Source organism: Leptonotus elevatus, chromosome 14 (genome assembly GCF_054856555.1).
Source record: "Leptonotus elevatus isolate MCC_2025b chromosome 14, RoL_Lele_1.0, whole genome shotgun sequence".
Lineage (NCBI taxonomy): Eukaryota > Metazoa > Chordata > Actinopteri > Syngnathiformes > Syngnathidae > Leptonotus > Leptonotus elevatus.
In genome coordinates, this window is record NC_141252.1 from 3,814,799 (window position 1) to 3,834,010 (window position 19,212).

At 37.7% G+C, this 19,212-nt stretch overlaps 2 protein-coding genes across 8 annotated transcripts in view; both read left to right on the plus strand.

Annotated features, from left to right (window-relative positions):
• syne1b (spectrin repeat containing, nuclear envelope 1b) overlaps positions 1–10,587 on the plus strand; it is a 104,233-nt gene extending 93,646 nt beyond the window's left edge. For all 6 annotated transcript variants that reach the window (XM_086095349.1, XM_086095348.1, XM_086095352.1 and 3 more), the window contains 8 exons: positions 635–761; positions 1,066–1,277; positions 2,265–2,465; positions 2,586–2,714; positions 3,902–4,114; positions 5,000–5,095; positions 6,368–6,426; positions 9,568–10,587. In XM_086095349.1, coding sequence (XP_085951475.1) covers positions 635–761; positions 1,066–1,277; positions 2,265–2,465; positions 2,586–2,714; positions 3,902–4,114; positions 5,000–5,095; positions 6,368–6,426; positions 9,568–9,814 — 1,284 coding nt within the window. In that variant the 3' untranslated portion in view covers positions 9,815–10,587. The remainder of the gene's footprint in view (positions 1–634; positions 762–1,065; positions 1,278–2,264; positions 2,466–2,585; positions 2,715–3,901; positions 4,115–4,999; positions 5,096–6,367; positions 6,427–9,567) is intronic.
• A 1,030-nt stretch (positions 10,588–11,617) lies between these two features.
• Positions 11,618–18,827, plus strand: rmnd1 (required for meiotic nuclear division 1 homolog). 2 transcript variants are annotated; one of them, XM_086093943.1, is made up of 12 exons: positions 11,618–11,792; positions 12,454–12,903; positions 12,972–13,077; positions 13,645–13,720; positions 13,914–13,953; positions 14,128–14,228; positions 14,314–14,420; positions 15,781–15,845; positions 15,964–16,040; positions 17,241–17,361; positions 17,445–17,561; positions 18,304–18,827. In XM_086093943.1, exons 2-12 carry the CDS (start codon positions 12,496–12,498, stop codon positions 18,334–18,336), a joined length of 1,251 nt encoding a protein of 416 aa, XP_085950069.1. In that variant the 5' UTR covers positions 11,618–11,792; positions 12,454–12,495; the 3' UTR covers positions 18,337–18,827. The 2 variants fall into 2 exon arrangements, with proteins under 2 accessions (XP_085950069.1, XP_085950070.1); XM_086093944.1 differs by lacking the exon at positions 11,618–11,792 and having other exon boundaries at positions 12,547–12,696; positions 12,800–12,903.
• Positions 18,828–19,212: the final 385 nt, after the last annotated feature.

A 19,212-nucleotide genomic window follows, 5' to 3' on the forward strand; every position in this document is an offset into this window, starting at 1 on the left:
TAAACAACAAATATAAAATAAATATTATTTTGATTTGCATTTAATTTTTTTATTTTATGTATTCAGTCAGATAAAATATGCATACAAATTTATATTACAGATTTTGGTTTATTATATTAAGATTTATAATAATAATAATTTTGTAACAAATATGTATTATAAACTTATTAATTATTTTCTAAAAAAAATAATCAAGTAATTATGCATACTGTAATAATAATAGTAATGTATAGTAACAAATTATTATTATACAAATCGTCGCTGCTATGAGAAAAACACTTATGTCCATTTTATTTTATTTTATTTTTTTAATGTTTTTGGGATGAAACTGAATGCAGGCATCCCAAAAATGTAAAAAGAAAAAAAATGGTGGAAAAATGGACATAAAAAAAAGAAAAAAATGGACATAAGTGTTTTTCTCATAGCGACGAAATGATACGTTCCATACTTAAAAAATAATACAAATAATTGTATCTAACATTACATAATAAATTATTCATACTTTGTGGTATATTATTTCGTTATGTCTATTTTTCTTCACTTTTGTGTTTTATATTGTGTTAAATCATTATATTTTCACTTATCACTTCAAACGTCTGTAGTAGTCGGCGCTGTTTTTTTGCGTGCGCTGCAGATGAGACTGCTGGGCGAGTGCCGCGGCAACATCGACACGGTGAAGAGGATGGGCTACGAGTTAAAAGACGAAGAGGACACGGCGGCTGGACTGGCCAATCCCAGCAGCTCCGAGTCCCAAACATCTGGTGAGTACTGCAGGCCCAGAGCTGCTTTTTTTTTATGACAAAACATCACGGCAAAGTATTGTAAAACATTGAAATGTGCTGCTTGCTGCTGCTTTCATATATATATTTTTTTCCTATAAGCATTAAAGGACCAAAAAATAAGTTATTTTATCCATTATCTATTTTTTTAATCAGCCAATTAATTGGTTGTCGGTTATTTTTTCTGCCAAATGTCAGAATCGGCATCAACCTAAAAAAAATCCAGTTTATTATTGATATCGCTCTTATGAAACGTCATTACCGATGACTTTGGGTTTTGTCGCAGGCGTGATCGAACGCTGGGAGCTCCTGCAGGCTCAGGACCTCAGCAAGGAGATTCGCACCAAGCAGAACCAGCAGCAGTGGCAGCAGCTCAACTCGGATCTCAGCAACATCTGGGCGTGGCTGCGGGAGGCGGGCGGCGAGCTGGAGCAGCTGCGTCGGCTGGACCTCAGCACCGACATCCAGACCATCGAGTTCCGCATCAAGAAGCTCAAGGTGTCAAACGTCGGCCGGGTCGTGATCATCCGTAACGGTTGAATCGGTTGAAGATGTTTCTATTCAAAAGGTTTCTTTACTTCTTAGATTGTAAGTTGGAGTCCACCAAAATACAGAATGTTCCTGATGCATGTGCAGGATTGTCGGTAACGCATTACGAAGTCACTTAACTAAGTAATACCATGTTACATAAAAAGCAATCGAGGAAGGAGTTGTTGTTTTTTTTTGCACACTGTGCTGTGGACTGCCTTCTCGCTTCACTAACAAAACTAAAACATACAAAAAAAAATGGATCGCAGCACATTATTCAATCAAGCTTTAAGATAAAGTCCCACCACATTGTGCAACTGCAGGAGGTCCCCAAATGTAATTGTTATGTTTATAAAATAATAAAAATCATTATATATATTTAAAAATATATATATATATATATATATAATGTTGAATTTTTCCATTATAACTTTCATAGTTAAATATGTCAATTAAAAACGACTGCCTTTATTTTTTGATTTTATTTTGAAAATGATTGATGTTAAGTGAAGCCTTTAAAAAAATACATTTAAAGAGAAGTAGCCCATTTATTTTAAGTGAAATCCAGAAAAGTGTCCTCCTTTTTTCATGCAAATAATTATGGTTAGTCAGAAAGGTAGTATTTATTTATTTGAATTAAAAACAAACTATTTTTAAGTATCACTGTTAAAAAATACACTTTCAATTATATGTCAAAAACAGGCGTCAATTGCAGGGTTTGCTAATATCTACTGAATGTTAGTATTAAAGCCACTTGTAATCGAGTTTAGTTACTTTTAAAATCAAGCAAGTTGGATTCCTGTTGACGTAAATACACTTGGGGGGGGGGGAGCGGTCCATACCTAAACCTGAACTGAAGAAGGCTTTTAGTTTAATGGTGGAACATCTTCAACAACCAAAAACAGTCCAGTTGCCTCCATTCAAACCTTTTGCTTCAACGTCTCCGCATGTGTCCAGGAGCTGCAGAGAGCTTGGGACAAGCGCAAGGGCATCGTGCTGTCCGTCAACCTGTGCAGCGCCGACTTTGTGCACTCGGACACGGACGAGTCCAAAGAGCTGCAGGCCAAACTCAAGGACCTGAACAAGCTCTGGGACAAGATGGCCGCCTCACTGGACCAGTGGAGGTCCTCGCTACAGGGAGCCCTCATGCAGTGTCAGGTGGGTGCCGGAAAATTGCTCAGTTTGTTCATAAACACGTTCAGTCTCGTCAAGTAAAAATCATCAGAATATAAATATTCAAGTATAGTATTTTAAAAACCGCTGCCGATCCCAAAACAGGACTTTCACGAGATGAGTCACGGTCTGCTGCTGTGGCTGGAAAACATCGACCGCAGGCGTAACGAGGTGGTCCCCATCGACCCCATCCAGGACAGCGACACTCTGCAAGAGCACCATAAAGCACTCACGGTACGCAAATCTACTCAGCTTTTCTCCTCCGGGGGAATTCCTCAACTTCAGAGCAGGGTTATTCTAATTTTGGAATTTTCATTTCAGTAGGTTTTTATTTTTAGTATTTTTTTAGTTTAGTTAGTTTTAATTCGTTTTCAGGGTGGTTCTGCTATAGTTTTTTATCATTTTTAGTTATTTAGCTCTTTTACTGCCAAAAAACAACCCCGGCAGTGCCAGCCAATTTTGAGCATTTTCACTCTTCTTTCAAGGCAAACTGAATATTGTGTGCTATGATTACATAAACATGAAAGATTGGATTCCAAAAAAAAAAGTATGTTTATACCTTATTCCGTTCTTTAGTAATCGCCATTTGATAATAGGTAGAGTGACATCAAGTGAAATTGAAACAAATATAAAGGAGAAAACAAGCTTTTTGTGAAAAGATACATTTTCCCGCACAACAGTGACTTTGACACGAATATTTTTTGTTTAGTGACGCTCTGTGAATTAGATTTAATGTGACAAACGCTTTGATCGTTCACATTATCCTTAAAACGTTCTATTTCCTAAAATCTGCCATGTTTTCTTGTCATTTGATACCTGGGAGCCCATTGAAAAGAGATGCAATGCTGCCATCTGCTGGCCATATTTAGTGACTGTTTTGGGATTATTCCAGCCCATTCACAAAGCAGCGCTGCACAAGATGTTGCACTGCCCATTGAGAAAAAAAACTTAGTTGACGTCAATTAACGTTATTGCCGGTAAACAGGGGGTGTGTCCTTAACATCAATTGACGTTTTTGGCGGTAAAAGAGTTTTTAAAAAAAATGCTTAGCTTTAGTTAGTTTCAATATTAGTTTTTGTTTAAAAAAGACATTTGCATATTACTTGTGTGCAATATTTAATAAACACCATGATAAAATGAAAAAAGTAACGCATTTCTTACCTAGCGTTGCGTTTCGGCCGAGTTAAATGAAAAAGCAGACAGTTTAAAGTCAAAAACGCTAAATTGTCACCACGGGGAGCGAGGTCATCTGAAGCTGCTTTTCTATTAGCTTCTAAGGTAAACTGCCTTTGTAGGCTCAATTAAAAAAAAAAAAAAAAACATCTAAAGTGTGCTACTGAGTCCAAATGGCCGACTTCCTGTGTCCTTCCTCGACATCCGCCACGCTCAGGCTTAATCTCGGCTCCGACTTGCGATTGCAGCAAATCCGTCAGGAGCTGCTGGACTCTCAGCGGAAAGTGGCGTCGCTGCAGGACGTGGCGCTGCAGTTGCTGGTCAACTCGCAGAGCGGCGACTGCCTGGAGGCCAAGGAGAAGGTCCACGTCATCGGCAACCGCCTCAAGATGCTGCTGAAGGAAGTCACCCGAGACCTGAGAGAGCTGGCCAGGATCCTGGACATGACCAGCAGTCAGCAGGTACGCAAAATACTCCAGACAAAGGCACAAACATTCACGTGAGGTTTTCCCTTTGCAACTTGTAAAAATACAAATGACTACTTTCCTATTCGCCATTTCATGCCATTTTTGACATTGCTTCCATTTTTGGGAATATATACATAGCAAACTCACTACGGTCAAATAAACCTAAAATCAATTTGCCGTATTTATGTATTTTTCTTCTAATCTTTTTGGAATATTTTTATACTTTTGTTGCAATATTTGTTGTGTTTTGATCCTTTTTTTCGATATTTCCTATTGTTTTGGTATTTTGGTTGTAATTATTTAGATTTTGTGATATATGTATTTTTATCTAATATTTGGTCATTTTCTAATACGATGTAATATTTTGTATATTTACTTGTAATATTCGTGCAATGTTTTATCTAATGCAATTTTTTTTCCCATATTTCTCCATCTAATATTTTTGTATATGTTTGTTACATTTGATCATCTGTAATCCTCCGTTTAAAAAACAAAAACAAATCAAATATTCAAATACTTAAATATTCAAATGTATTTCACTCTTTAAAAAAGGAAATAAAAGGGGGACAGAAAGAAGTAAAACTTGTGATAACTGCCCCTGAATCTCATTATTATTATTATTTCCCTTATATTTGTGTATTGTTTTGTAATATTTGGGGTCATTTGCATCCAGTCTTTTTCCCTACCTTTGTTTCTGTTTTTAAATCATCTTTGTTTCCTGTTTTTTTCTTCTTCGAAATTTCATGAGGATAAGCGGTACACAATCAGACAAACTGATCATTTTGCGGTGGTGTCATATTATATTGTCACGTTATATTGTGCCCTTGTGTTCCCTCATCCAAGCTTTTGACCATGTCGTGTTGTCTCGCGTTTCCACAGGATCTGTCATCTTGGTCGTCTGCGGATGATTTGGACACGGGATCCGGATCGCTGAGTCCCGCCTCGGGGAGGAGCACTCCGAGCCGGCGCCGATCGGTAACGTATACGCCTCCCCTTGAACCCCACCAGGACCTCTGCTGCTAGAATTTCAGTAGCCCCTTTCACACCAAGTTTACGGGGACATTTTACAATCACAACTCGAACAGGACATCGAGATTTGAGTCGGGAAAGCGATTTATTTATTTTTCCTCAAAATTCACTTCTATTCACTTTTTCCGCATTTTGCTATGTGACGGCCTTATTCCAAACTCGTTTTTGTCCTCCAATGTGAAAGGGGCTATTTACCCGCATCCCATAAAAGTAAAAAAATTCACCCCCTTCCCATGCCGAGATCTGTCCTCAACTCCTCTTCCGCTCCTCCATCTCTCCTCTCCTCTCCTCTCTCTCACTTCCCAAACTTTTCACGGATATCGTACTGGTGCAGCCTACCCAAGCGAGAGAGCCGGGATTCTCCTATTTTTCCTCCCTTTACTTCCGACACCATACCTCCAAGTTACCAGAGAATCTTTCCCAGTAACCTTTCCCGGAACTCTTCCTCACTGTAGTTTGGATCCCCGGGAATGCCGCTAATGTTTGCTTTTTAGTGCAAAAGATTTGCATTCATGAGTTGGATAAATGGACCTTTTCACCAGGATGGCGATTGTACTTCCGGGTGGGAAAAGCCATCTTTGTCATCATGTAAATAAAAAAAAGTACTTAGCACTGGCTAAAAATGTCTTCTTCCTAATTTCTGTGAAGATTCTTAGTTATGCAGATGCATACGTTGAATTGAAACAAATTTGTTGATTTTGTTGTTTCTGATTGGCTAGCCTGTTATATGCCTCCACGCCTTCTTCAAATAATTGGCCAAATCATTTTTTCAGATTTTTCAGGAAACACAAAAAAATTACCTTGAGGAGATCATTTAGGCAAAAATAATAATTTTTGCAAAAAAAAAATGACTTCGCCAATTATTTTAAGAGGGTGACGATGGAATGTAAATTAAAAAAGCTGTTTTTTTGTCATGGACTCAGTTGTAGCCAATCCTTTTCTGCCACCCGGAAGTATCCTCGTGCCTTTTGTTTACAAACGTTGCGAAAAGGTTTGCAAGCATGCTGAAGCTGATGTTGATGCGGTTTTCACATGAATGAACATGTTTTTTTTTTGTTTTGTTTTCTGTGGCCGCTCGCCTCTCATCGTCACTTTGGGGGGGACGTCGATGTCATCGGTGGCTTCTGTCTTGATTTGCCTGGACTGAAACTTCTTTTCTTTTATACCTCCCTCCCATCCCCCCCTTCCCCCCTCTACCAACCCGTTCATTGCAAACAGCGGCGGGGCAAATGTAGTGTGTCACAGCGTGGAGGCCCTGTGAGCGGTCCACAGCACAGGTACATGGTTCTGTTGGTTGCTAGCGCACTCGGAAGATGATGGAAGTCGGCGGCCGCACCGATTCCGGAACAGAGTTTCCAAATATCACGTATGACACCTGGCAAAATTGTCACGAGAAGTAAATACATTGGCCCTGGAGATTACAGTGAACCGCCACAATTCACGTGGGGGGGGGGGATCAGTGAGTAATGGATGTGCAGTATTAGGCTGTGCTGAAATACTTGCAATGAAATTACACACTGTATAAACAAGCATTAGACCAAAATAACTAGCGGGACCGTGAACCTGTAGTCCATAAATGTATGATGTCTTCATTCAATTCAACGTACTTCTTTGACAGCAAAATGCCACCAGATGGCGCCAAAGCAATATTGTCGTTAGTCAAGAAAGGATTTTTCCAGCGTGACATCAATCAGAAAAAAAAACTGCCAATAGTAAAATTTGCAAATGTTGAACCACCAATATGCGAAGGCTCGTTGTAATTCATTTTTTAAACATTTTTGGTTTTGTTTTGTTGTATGTTTAGTGGACCTCCACATAGTTGTGGTTTGGCACCCACAGGTTCTCCTTTTTGCTGATTCTTTTTTTAATATATATTTTTTTTATTATTTGTAAACTTTTTTTCCCTATTTTTTTTTTATATTATTGATAGCAGTGATCCCCGTTTTTGTTCGGCAAGCTTTTGGTTTTGGTGAATCGCCACATGCTCATGGTTCGGCACCCGCGGATTTCCCTATTTGCTGATTTTTTTTTCTTTAATATTTTTATTTTGCATTTTATCCCTGCTTAGTCAATAATTAAAAACAATATTTTTTTAAATGAAAAATAAGAAATATAAAAAATATAAATATTAAAAAAAATCAAAATATAAAAAAATAATGCATTACAGGTATGCAGATTTTTGCCATTCGCGGGCCAGTCCTGATAGATAAATAGATAGATAGAAAGAATAAAAAAATGTGAACCCAAAGCTATTATTCCATTTTATGGCAATTGCTGCATCCACATGTTATTTGTATGTTCAGCATTTACATTTTGTATATTTAATAGTAAATAAATAAGACAACTTAAGTGGAATTGAGCCTATTTCTGCGTGGTTGGGAATCCCTGTTCTTTTTTTTTTCTCCAAATTTCGTGGCCATGATCGTGAATTCCATCATCTTCTGCAAGTCTAGACGCTCTTGTGTAGGCCGACTGGCGAGCGGCAGCCCGCCCTTCCTGGTTTTGAAGGAATTCCTGCTGCTTAATAACCAACCACTGGATTCGCCCCAAGTGTTTCTCTCTAGCTAACAAGAATGCCCCGCCACTAGTGGGCGCCCTTGCCCCTCCCACTCCCCCTCTTTCTTTCTAGCTCTCAAACAGCCATCAAATGTCTGCAATGAACAACACAAAAGGCTGCACTTTCTCTCTTTGTGACTTTTCTTCTTCTGTTGCTGTGTCACCAACTCTGCACCCCCCCCCCCTCTTTTCAGTCATTGCTGCTCGCCATTTGACCCAGGACCCCAACTCTACATCATTGTTGTGCCTTCTTAAGCCTGCTTTTTCTGTGTGGTTGTTACTTGCAAAACTCCAAAGTCTTATTATGTTATGTGAAACTGCTGTCTAGGACAGTGGGCACTTCCGAGGCAACTTGACCAAATTGGCTGTTTCAAATCAAAATGGCCGACTTCCTGTTCAATTTTGGGCATGGCTCCCAGAGACTTTTCTAGCATCCTATCCTTTTTTTTTTTCTTCTAACTTTCAAAGGGAGTGCTTCCGATTGTTTGATCTTCAAAACCCCTAAAATGGCCACAACCAACTATTTTGCTGAGACAATATTAGGCAGATGGTAAGATTTTAGAGTTTTGATGCATATGAACTCATTCACTGCCATTGACGGCCATAAACGTCCTTTGGCTCGCAGTGAATGGGTTGTTTTTTTTGTGGAAAAACAGACCATCCTCGATTGGCTCAGCCTGTTCCTTTTGTCGGAATGACGTCGTCAAGCCTTTCCCAAACTCTTCTCCTAAAACACACACACACACACACACACACACACACACACACACACACACACACACACACACACACACACACACACACACACACACACACCCACACACACAGTGCCTGGTCTCAGTCAGCATGGCGCTCACTGTCATTGCTTTGCATCTCATTCATTCACTCACTCACTCACTTCCTCATTCATCTTCTGCTCCTGCTGCTGCACTGAGACCTTGCAATAAAAACCAAATCATGAAATGAATAAATTACATTCAGTTGTATGAAAGACCCAGTTTCACTTTAATAGGGACTTGAAATGTTGTGCTAGTGGACATTAGCATAGGAGTTTAGGGTTATCAAATAATATAGTTAGATTTTTCTATCATGAAATGTTTTTATTTTACATAATTTTTTTAGAATTGCTAATGGACGTTATTTTATATTTTTATTTTTATAAGCTAAAATGACATTTTTAGTAATTTGATGCGCAACAGTTTTTTTTTATTGTGTAATATATCTGAATTTATCTTTAATAGTTTTTTTTATTGGTAATACATTGCATATTTATAATTTAATTTATTCAATTTTTTTCATTAGTAGATTAATTTACCTAAATATAGGGTTATTTTACAAAAATATTTTTGATATTTATGTCATTTTTATTTCATTTTTCTTACATATATTTATTTTTATTTGAAAAATAGAAAATAGTTGTTAATATTTATTTTATGCACAAAAACAGTTTTTTTTTTAATTTATATATTTTATATATTTGACATTTTGGCCATTTTGATTGTTTTGGACAAGTAGTATATACAATGCAGATTTTATTCATAATTTATGTAACTTATTTTTAATTAATAGAACAGCACATCCAGTTTTTCTAAACTTTTTAAAAAAAACTTTTTTTCCAAATGTCGTAAAATTAATGCATTATTTTATATCTTTAAAGAGCATTTTTAGTATTTGATGCACTGTACTTTTTGGTTTTATTTAAAAAAAAAATTAATGATTGGTTTGAAAAACAATTAACACAGTTTTTGAATTATTTAAATGATGTACTTTTTTTTTAAAAAAAAGTAAATCAGCACCAAAAAAAAGTCTGTTTTTATTTTCCAGTTGTTCTTTTTCTGATTTTCCCATTTGCTATTCATCAGGTGTCGCAGCGCCGCTGGGTTCGCTTCCTGCCCTTCTGACGCGCCGCCGCAGCCGCCGCCTTCCAGCGCCTCCTTCGCACGCCGCGTCCTGCGGGCGGCGCTGCCCCTCCAGCTGACGCTCCTGCTGCTGGTGCTCGTCGCCTTCCTGCTGCCCTTGTCCGAGGGGGACTACTGCGCCCAGTCCAACAACTTCGCCCACTCCTTCTACCCCATGCTGAGCTACACCAACGGGCCACCGCCCGTCTAGAAAGTACAACTGCAAAAAACAACAACACTGTAGCCAAAAGGAAGAAGCACCTCATGGAATTGTATGTCAACCCTTTGGAATTAAATTGGAAAAATCAGTGATCAAATGTGATCAATATACAAACTGGAGTCCAATCAGTGTGATGAGACTGGCGGTGTTGGTTAAAGCTATCCACCACACGGTTGTTACTTCATTCCAAAGGGTTCACAAACTTTTTCTTGAAACTATATTTGATGAATTCCCATCTGACGTTGCAGAAACGGCTGCTTGTAGTTCCAGGAACTAAAAGGGAAGATTCCAGGACAGTGACATGGTCTTCTTTTAGCCCGATAAATGACTCCGCAACTCAAAATGAGTGATAATCGTGTGACGAATGGAGGAATTACACACGCAAAAAAAGACGACGCACCAAAGTAAATGACTGAAACGCAGGCTGTGATTTTCCCATGATAATACTTAGTAATGCTAACACATTGTAACATGTATTTTTTTCCGCATGCAGTTCCACATCCCCCATCATAATTTTTTTTAACCGTACACGCTGAGATTATTTTTAAAGAGAGTCATCGTCAGGACGGCGTTTGTCGTTTTATTTTTTCAACATATCAAATACTATGGAGACAAATAGAAACTATTGTATTTTTTTGTATGCTTATCCGGTGTCAGATGTGTAACACGGTGAGGATGATCACGTGTGTGTGTACTGTATATAATGTTTATGACAAATGTATATCCGAGCATCAGAAACAATGAATGCCAAATCTCCATTTTGATATCTGTTTTGTGTTTTCTTTACTTAATATGTCATGATGTTGAATTTACTCCGTTATTAATATTGTGCTTTTTATTATTTCATAAATTCTTAATTATTTGTTAAAGTATTTCTATATGTATTTTAAAAATAGCCACATGTATTCTTTATTAATTTTATTTGACATTCTTTTTTTATTGTAGGCCTACAGCTGCTTGCTGTTTCATAATTTTCTATAGTATTGTTTTTCATTTGTTTTTGTTTTTTTTAAATGAAATTTAGGATGAAAGGCAAAACAATATTTGACATTCATAACATCATAAAACATCTATATAAGATTAAAATAAAATACAATAATTGCCATAAGTCTATAAAATACGAAATCTACAGCAAACCTGAAGAGACTTTGTTGTGATATCGGTGATATGAAATGTATCCAAACGAGCAATACCATACGCCACCAAAGGAGACGCTGTAACTGAATCTAATATTTTAAACAAAATTTGAGTGATTTTAAACACTTACTTTAGATAAATTTTGTACTAGATGACATTTATATAATACAGTTATTAGTTATAAGAGTAAACGAAAATACGTCTACTCAAGGTCAAGTTAGGGAATTTATCATTTAGCCCCGAGTTTGGTCTGAAAGGCTTCCTTAGCTCCAGGGCAGAGTTTTCTGGCATTAAATCCTAATTGCGTGGTATTAGTGTTATTTGACTTAACAGCAAACACGTTTAAAACCTACTAGTAGAACATTAAAGGTGAAAAAGCTCAAATGGTCGTGAAAGCTTATCGTTTCGACCCACAGCGTGCTCAACCTATAGCCTTGGCTGCTTGTCACGTCCAAACAAAATGTTTTTGAATATTCATTTTTAAAACATTACCTTTTTTATTATTCCTTCATTAAACGTTAATTATCAGGTTAAGTAATTGGTGTCAGAGCCATGAGTTAAACTTGTACCTACGAGTCATTGGCCGGGGTATAATCGCCAATATTGTAATAAAAATGACGTCGACACAAACAGGAAGTAACCTTTGAAAAAAACTTTATTGGCAACACACCTCTTTCGCAGGTGGTCAATTTTGACAGTAACCGTGTTCGTTATTTTCAACGTTCGTTTTTGAGCGCGGAAATGTCGTTTTGTGACGACCTTTCGTCATGATTTCCCCATCGAGCGAGCCAATTAGCTCGGTTAGCCATTTGCTGCTGCTTGCGGTATACAGGTAGCGAGCCGAGCATCGTTTGGATTCAAGTGTTTCGTTAATTTTGCACGCTATGCAGTTTACTGCTCCTGTTTGGGTTATTCCATTATTGACGGACATTTCTCTCCTCCCCCGTGACGTCATTTACCATGCATAAAATAACGCACTTGTGCCAATTATAGTTGCCCTGAGAATTTGTTTTAACTGTAGCTGTAGTAAAAGCGGTTGCTATATTAAATATAGTCCATACTCTTTTTACTCAGTTTAATGTATTACTTGCACTGTAATTATAGTAATACGAAAATCACATTAGTATCCTGATGATAACACTTAACTGTCCTTATTTAATTCCGAAGGATTTATTCAGCAATAAAAAATAAAAAATATTGCCTGAGTTTCTGTAACAAGGTTTGTGTCAGACAGCAAATGACATTTAATAAACCCTTGTGGTTGAATCACATTAAATGTTGTCCTGTCCCCCCACCAGAAAACATAAGAAATTAAATAGTCAATTTTCCAAAATTGTAGTTATTACCTATAAGTTGTCCTCCAATTTTTGAATGGCCCATGTATCATTTAAATTCTGAATTGAAGTAATGTATTGTAAATAATTGTGTTTGGCTAGCACAAGTATGAGCATAATCCATAAACGCCCCATAATGCAATTTGTATCCCCGTGTAGTGTTTGAGCAAACGGCCTTGGAAGAGGAAAGAAACTCCAAAGATGCTTTTGCGGGCTTTGCGGGCTAAACTGACAGCCCCACGGAACTTTGTCACCTCAGCTTGTCTTTTTCATCGTACTCAAGCACACAAGTGTGACTTTGAATTTAGTACTCACTCATGTTCCTCTGGTCTCCGGACGAGGTGGTCCTCAAACGCACCTCAGCTCAAGCAAGAACCTCCAAGGCACCTTTTTTTGTCTACTGTAAGTGGATTCAAAAGTCCAAGCTGTGTCTTTTTAATGGATTTTCAACACAGGCGCCAACAGAAGCGTTTGTACGCAGCAAATCTGGCCAAATCTGTTTTAGAAGCCACTTTAAAGCCAATGACGGCGCCTGGGATAAGAGTTCCCAAAGGGCCGAGAACCAAACAACCGTCAAGAGCCAATCAGCCTTTCCTGACTCCGGACATGGTGAGCCAGCCTTCGCATTCACACACAGAACCTTCTTCATTGATATGTTGGCGTGCTCGCCTTCCCAGGACATGATGCAATGTGTAGCCTTCGCAACAGCAGACCAATACAATCTGCCCACGCTCACCCTTGACCTGACACGACACGGCTTTCATGAAGAGGACTTTCCTCGAGGTAAGACCAAACCCGGGGGCGTCCATCCAAAGTTGCAATAACTAGAGAAAATCTATTTACGCTTAAAACAAATGTAGACGTATGTAAAAACATCTCAAAATTAGGCGAGTTAAAAGAAGATTTTTATAAAATCTCAAAAAAATTGCACATCTTAAAATAAGAATGTCATGAAGCTCCCTTATTGTGTGCAACCTAAAATAAAACTCACGCAAAGTCCCCAATTTTTATTTGTATTTATTTGAAAACAATAAATAATTTATTTATTTTTTAAAAACCCTTTTTTTTTTTTTATGCTGTACGATGCCAAACATTCAAGATATATTATGACGAAGAAAAAAAAATCCTGCGGGAGGAAATTAAAAAAAAATCTACCAATATGTGAATTTGCGAGTGCCAAACTGCAAATATGCATCGACTGTAGTTTTAAGTTGTAATATCAACATTCACCACTAGATGGCAGGCATGTTCAACGTGAGTAGGCCTAATGTTTATTTTCGGATTTGGAACGATATACAGGACAAACACAACCTCAATAATATTCCAATTTTGAGTGTCCCCACATTTCAGATGCCTCCAACGTGCTGGTGATTCGTCCGGACGCGAGTGCCAAAGCAGACGACAGCGCCCTCATCTTCTTCTTCAGGTGCACTCGCGCCGTTCATTTTCCTCAATGTTGCCTTCGTGTTTTTGTAGGCGCTAAAACGTTTAAGGAGGACATATTGTGGAAGTGTTTTTTTATTTTATTTTTTTAACTGTTTGAGTTTGCGGATTGTTTAGACACTTGGGAACTGGATGTAGATTTCTCTTAATCAAAATATACTTTTTACAATTTTCAGAGAAGGCTCTGTGGTTTTCTGGAACGTGGAAGAGAAAACGGTAATCAAAACAGCATCTCGTATTTGCTTTAATGATGCAAAATGTACCCCCAAAAAACCCCATCATTGCATTTCTTCCCTTTGTTTTGATTTAAACTCTATATATATATATATATATATATATATATATATATATATATATATTCCCAACGTTTTGATGTGTGTTTTCGTTCAGCTGAAGAAGGTGTTGCGGCTATTGGAGCGTCACGAGAGTCAGCCGTACGAAGTAGCGCTGGTCCACTGGGAAAACGAGGAGATCAACTACGCGTACGGCGAGTGAGTGAGTCCGCGTCGCGTATGGACGCGTTTGATTGAAATCTGCTTTTGGTTTTGGTGATGCTCGTGGCTTTGCTCCGCGCAGGGGAAACACAAAACTGGAGCGCGGCAACTTCATTTTGAGCAAGCACGTGGAGCAACACGACGCCGTCCTGGAGAAGTTTGCCTTTTCCAACGCGCTGTGCTTGTCAGGTGAGACGGGATGTCAACGTGGACACTTCTGAAAATAAAAAGGAGGCAACTAACCGATTATTTTAACTCATTTGCTCCCAAAAACGTATAAATACGTTATATTTAAATGTCCCAAAGACGTATTAATATGTTGTTGTTTTTATGCTAGAGCGTACAGAAGGCTTTGATGTGCAGCCTTTCAACTGCAGAGAACGATTGAAGAAATTGTAGTTATTACAAAAACGGCCAGCAGGTGGCAGTAGAGCAAAAGAGATCAACCAGGGCCATGTTGAAAAAAAGCTAATTTACACACTGTTCTCTACAGATTTGTGAAGCTATATTCTAATGCTAATTGCTGCAAAACTAAAACCGATACAAATATACCTTTTCATCTTTCTTGTGGTAGCTTCCATGTTTTTTTTATAGCAATAGAACAGAATATTCTGTGGGCGTTGCATTTTGCAAGTCTTGCTTCAGTGAAAATGGCTGCGAGTCAATGAGTTAATCATTGATTGATTAAAAAAACAAAAACAAAACTTAATTCAATAACATGGCATTTTAAATTGAACTAAATGTTTTAATAAAATTTGATTTTTCATCTGTTGGACGACGTTTGTGCGAAAAAGGGATGTGAAAACCAAGAGCAACTCGACTAAATGGTTAATAGATTTTCAAAATAGTTGTCGATTAATTTGATGATCATGATGGGTGTCAATTATACGCAGATTTTCACTATTGTTAATAAAAAAAAAAAAATATATATATATATATATATATATATATATACCGATTTGTTATATATATATATTTTTTTATTTTTTTGCACAAAAAATCTTCAAAACCTGCTGCTAAACCATCAATATGTGTTTTCCACACCCCAAAAAAAACTGGGTGGAAAAAAACAAACAAAACTTAAAAAAAAATATATATATATATATATATATATATAAAATATATCAAAACAACCGCAAATCTGTGGGTTCCAGTATACGAGTAAAAAAATAATAATAATTGTTTTAAATACTCAACTGTTTGGTGTTTTTGGCATACCCCCTTGCACCCTCCCAAATATTTAATTAAAATGACAAATAATCATAAATAATTCAAATCTAAAAAAAATATAATTTTTTTTCCAATATGGAATGAGCTTCCCTTCAACGAGCAACGAAAACATTTGACCTATTTTTGCTTGTTTTGAGCTGCTGTGTTTGTTCTGTAATTGCGTTTGTCCAAGTGCACCGAGAGCCGTTTGTAATATCGTGCTCGCCGCGTGACCGGACGGCGGCGCCTCGCGTTTAGCGGTGCAGGCGTACCTAATGAAGTGTCCTGAGGTTGATTGTGTTGCTTTCTGGACTGTTTTGTGTTTGCCGGCTTGCTGCAGTCAAGTTGGCCATATGGGAGGTGTCGCTCGATAACTTTGTGGAGTCCATTCAGTCCATCCCGGAGGTACGCGCACATTTGCAAGAATTGCCTGTGTGCGTGTGTGTGTGCGTGTGTGTGTGTGTGTGTGTGTGCGTAATTAGAGCAGTCAAGCAGCTCATTTGTTTTTGTTTTTGCTTTTCAGACGCTCAAGTTGGGCACACGGGTCAAATTGTCGTCAGCGGAGGTCATGCAGAAGATCGGCCAGCTCTTCACGTTGCGGTAAACGTCCTCAGCAGCCTTTAATACGCTTAAGCCGGTCACGCAAGAGGCCGGGTGGAGATTATTAGCCGCAACTTGCAAATGAAAAAGAACAAGAAATGCAATTGTTATAGAGTTTTAAAATATACATTTGTAAATATTGATGGACAATAATAGTGAAAAGTTCAACCTGGTTCTTGTGGAATTAATATACATTTAATCAAAATGTAATTGAAATTTTAATATTTTGACTTGTTCTTTTAAATATAACAAAGTTGTATAAATATACATGTGCTAATATCTTCAATTACTTTATTAGTTAGTTCAAACTAAAATTGTAATTTCTTAAATATTAAAATGGTCTAATATAAATAAAATGCTTATTACGCATTTTTTTCAATACAGTTGTTTGCATATAACATTATATAGAAAAATACAGGAATTTGACTTTATACTATACGTGATTTTTAACTCAATAAATATTCCAAATTTATTGTAGATATACATGTATAGTTATACTGTATTTGTTATAATGCTTTATCGATTACTTTTTTAAAATTAATTACAAGAGACGAGTTTTATAAAAAGAAAAAAATATATCAATTGTAATAATTTACTCGTTCACTGGCAGCCATTTTCACTGAAGCAACCCCCTTCGCTCCCGGCTGTTTTACTGGATTTTGACTAATTTCGCAAGGCCCACAAAATATTGTGTTCTATTGCTATAAAAACATGGAACCTACCAAAAGAAAGATTAGAGTCTCTTCTTTCACCACGACAAAAAAGTATATTTTTCCCGTTGCCGTTTTGCAGCAATTAGCATTCAAATATAGCTTAGTTTGATCATTATTCACAAAACTGTTGAAAACACTGTCAAAAAGAGCTTGTATGCAACATGGCCCTGGTTGATCTCTTATACTCGGCTGCCACCTGCTGGCCGTTTTTGTAATAACTGCCATTGCTAAAGCATAAAAAACGAATACATATTTTTGGGGCACCATGGGCAATATTTAAAATAGAACGTTTTTATACGTTTTTGGGAGAAAATGTGTTCACCTTTATTTAACCAGATGAAAAAAAGTTTGAGAACTCATTCTCATTTACAAACATGACCTAGACACGATTGTATATTGAAGCTTTGTATTGCCCCACTGTCTCATGGTGTTCCACATGGTTCAATTCTGGGGCCTCTGCAGATTAAAATGTTGTTGTCGTCGTCAGACATTGCATCAATCTGAGCTCCGACCTCCTGCTCACACCCGACTTTTACTGGGACCGAGAGAACCTGGAGAAGATCTACGACAAGACCTGCCAGTTCCTCAGCATCAACCGCCGGGTCAAGGTGAAAGCGCCATCCAAACAACAATAACCATATTTGCGCTCGCTCTCACACTGTCGGATGCCGCCGCCGCTGATCCCGCGTAGGTCGTGAACGAGAAGCTGGAGCACTGCACGCAGCTGACGGACTTGATGAGGAGCCACCTGAGCGAAAAGCACAGCTTGAGGCTGGAGTGGATGATCGTCATCCTCATCACCATCGAAGTGAGCGCCGTCGCACGTCGCGCGTCGCAGCGCGACAAGAAATGACGGTCGGGTGCGTAACGCGATGATGGCGCAATCGTCATCTTTGTGGCGAGCAAGTCAAACGCATGCTCGTTTGGATTCGGGTCGGGTGATTGACTTGCATTCCAGTTTGAGGAGATGTTTAACTCATTCACTGCCATTGACGGTTATAGACGTCCAAAATTCATATGAACTATTTCTATTAGTTTAACATTTGTTTCCGCTTTTGTTAACAAGAGTGTGAAAACCTAGATTTTTTTTATTGTACATTTAGAACGGATACAAAATTTGTGATTAATCGTGAGTTAACTCAAGTCATGCAATTAATTACGATTTTAATTGCCCGACGCTCCTAATTTTTTATTGTAATTAACCGCATGACTACAATAGTTAACTCACGATTAATCATAAATGTGATGTCTTCTAAATGTACAATAAAAAAATGCTTCTAGGTTTTCATACTCTTAACAAAAGTGGAAAATAATGTCAAACTAATAGAAATTGCTTGACTTCCCCTTTAAGGCAAAAAAAAACAAAAACTTTTTTTTTGGTCAAAATAAGATGTAGGCCATTCTTTTAAGATGGTGTCTCTAATTAAGATGGGAAACACTGTTGTAATTCCAAGTCGGTTCCCCTGATTTGGATGGAAAGTGGCAATAAACACAGACACACACACACTGTACATATTACACATCATCTTAACATGTTTCTTTTGTCACAGGTGTTGTTCGAAGTGGTGAGAATGATCTTCTGAGCGAGGAAGGAATGTCCACACGCGTGCCGCGTTCAGGTACGTCGGTTATTTGGACGCACACTTGTCAGCTCTTCTGTCTCGGGGCGCGAGGGCTGCCGTCGACTCTCATCACAATGGCCGCCGTGATCGGCTAACGTGGTGGAAAATACGCCACGCGGGGCGAGCGCGCAAATCGCCACAGAACAATGTCGAAAAGGACGATCAGTGATGAGTTTTTTTTTCCCTCAAATCATCTCGTGTGTCAGAAGAGACAAATCCTGATCACGAGTTCACGTTGAAGCCCCCCCCCCCCCCCCCCAAAAAAGAGAAAAAAGTTTGCCGCATGAATGGATGCGCGAGTTCACCTGGCTGAGATATTTCAGGAAGCGCAAAATTCTGCTGGTGTATAATACAAGAAAGATGACATTTAACAGTTTTAGTAATTAAGATGTATAACTTGTTGATTGTGTTTATGTTGTGTCATAACTTGAACAATAAAATGTGAATTGAGATGGTGGTAGTTTCTGCGCTTATTGTCAAAGTGTTTATCGTTGATACAATGGAAATCAAAGGAAATGTGACCTGAAATTTGAAGGCAAGTGCTTCTAGTCCAAAAAAAAAAAAGTAATTTGTTTAAAATAATTTATACTGTATCATTGAATTCATTTTAACTGGTTATCTGAATTATTGTAAAATAAAATAAATATATATATATATATATATATATTTTGTTTTTGTAAGATATTTTATTTAGAGAATTTTTTATTTTATGAAATAGTTTATTTATGTATTACAATGAAATTAAACAATTTATACAGATTTTAAAAAAGATAATTATTTTATTTCAATTTATATACATCAGGGTGTCCAAACTTTTTCCTCTGCATACAGGGAAAA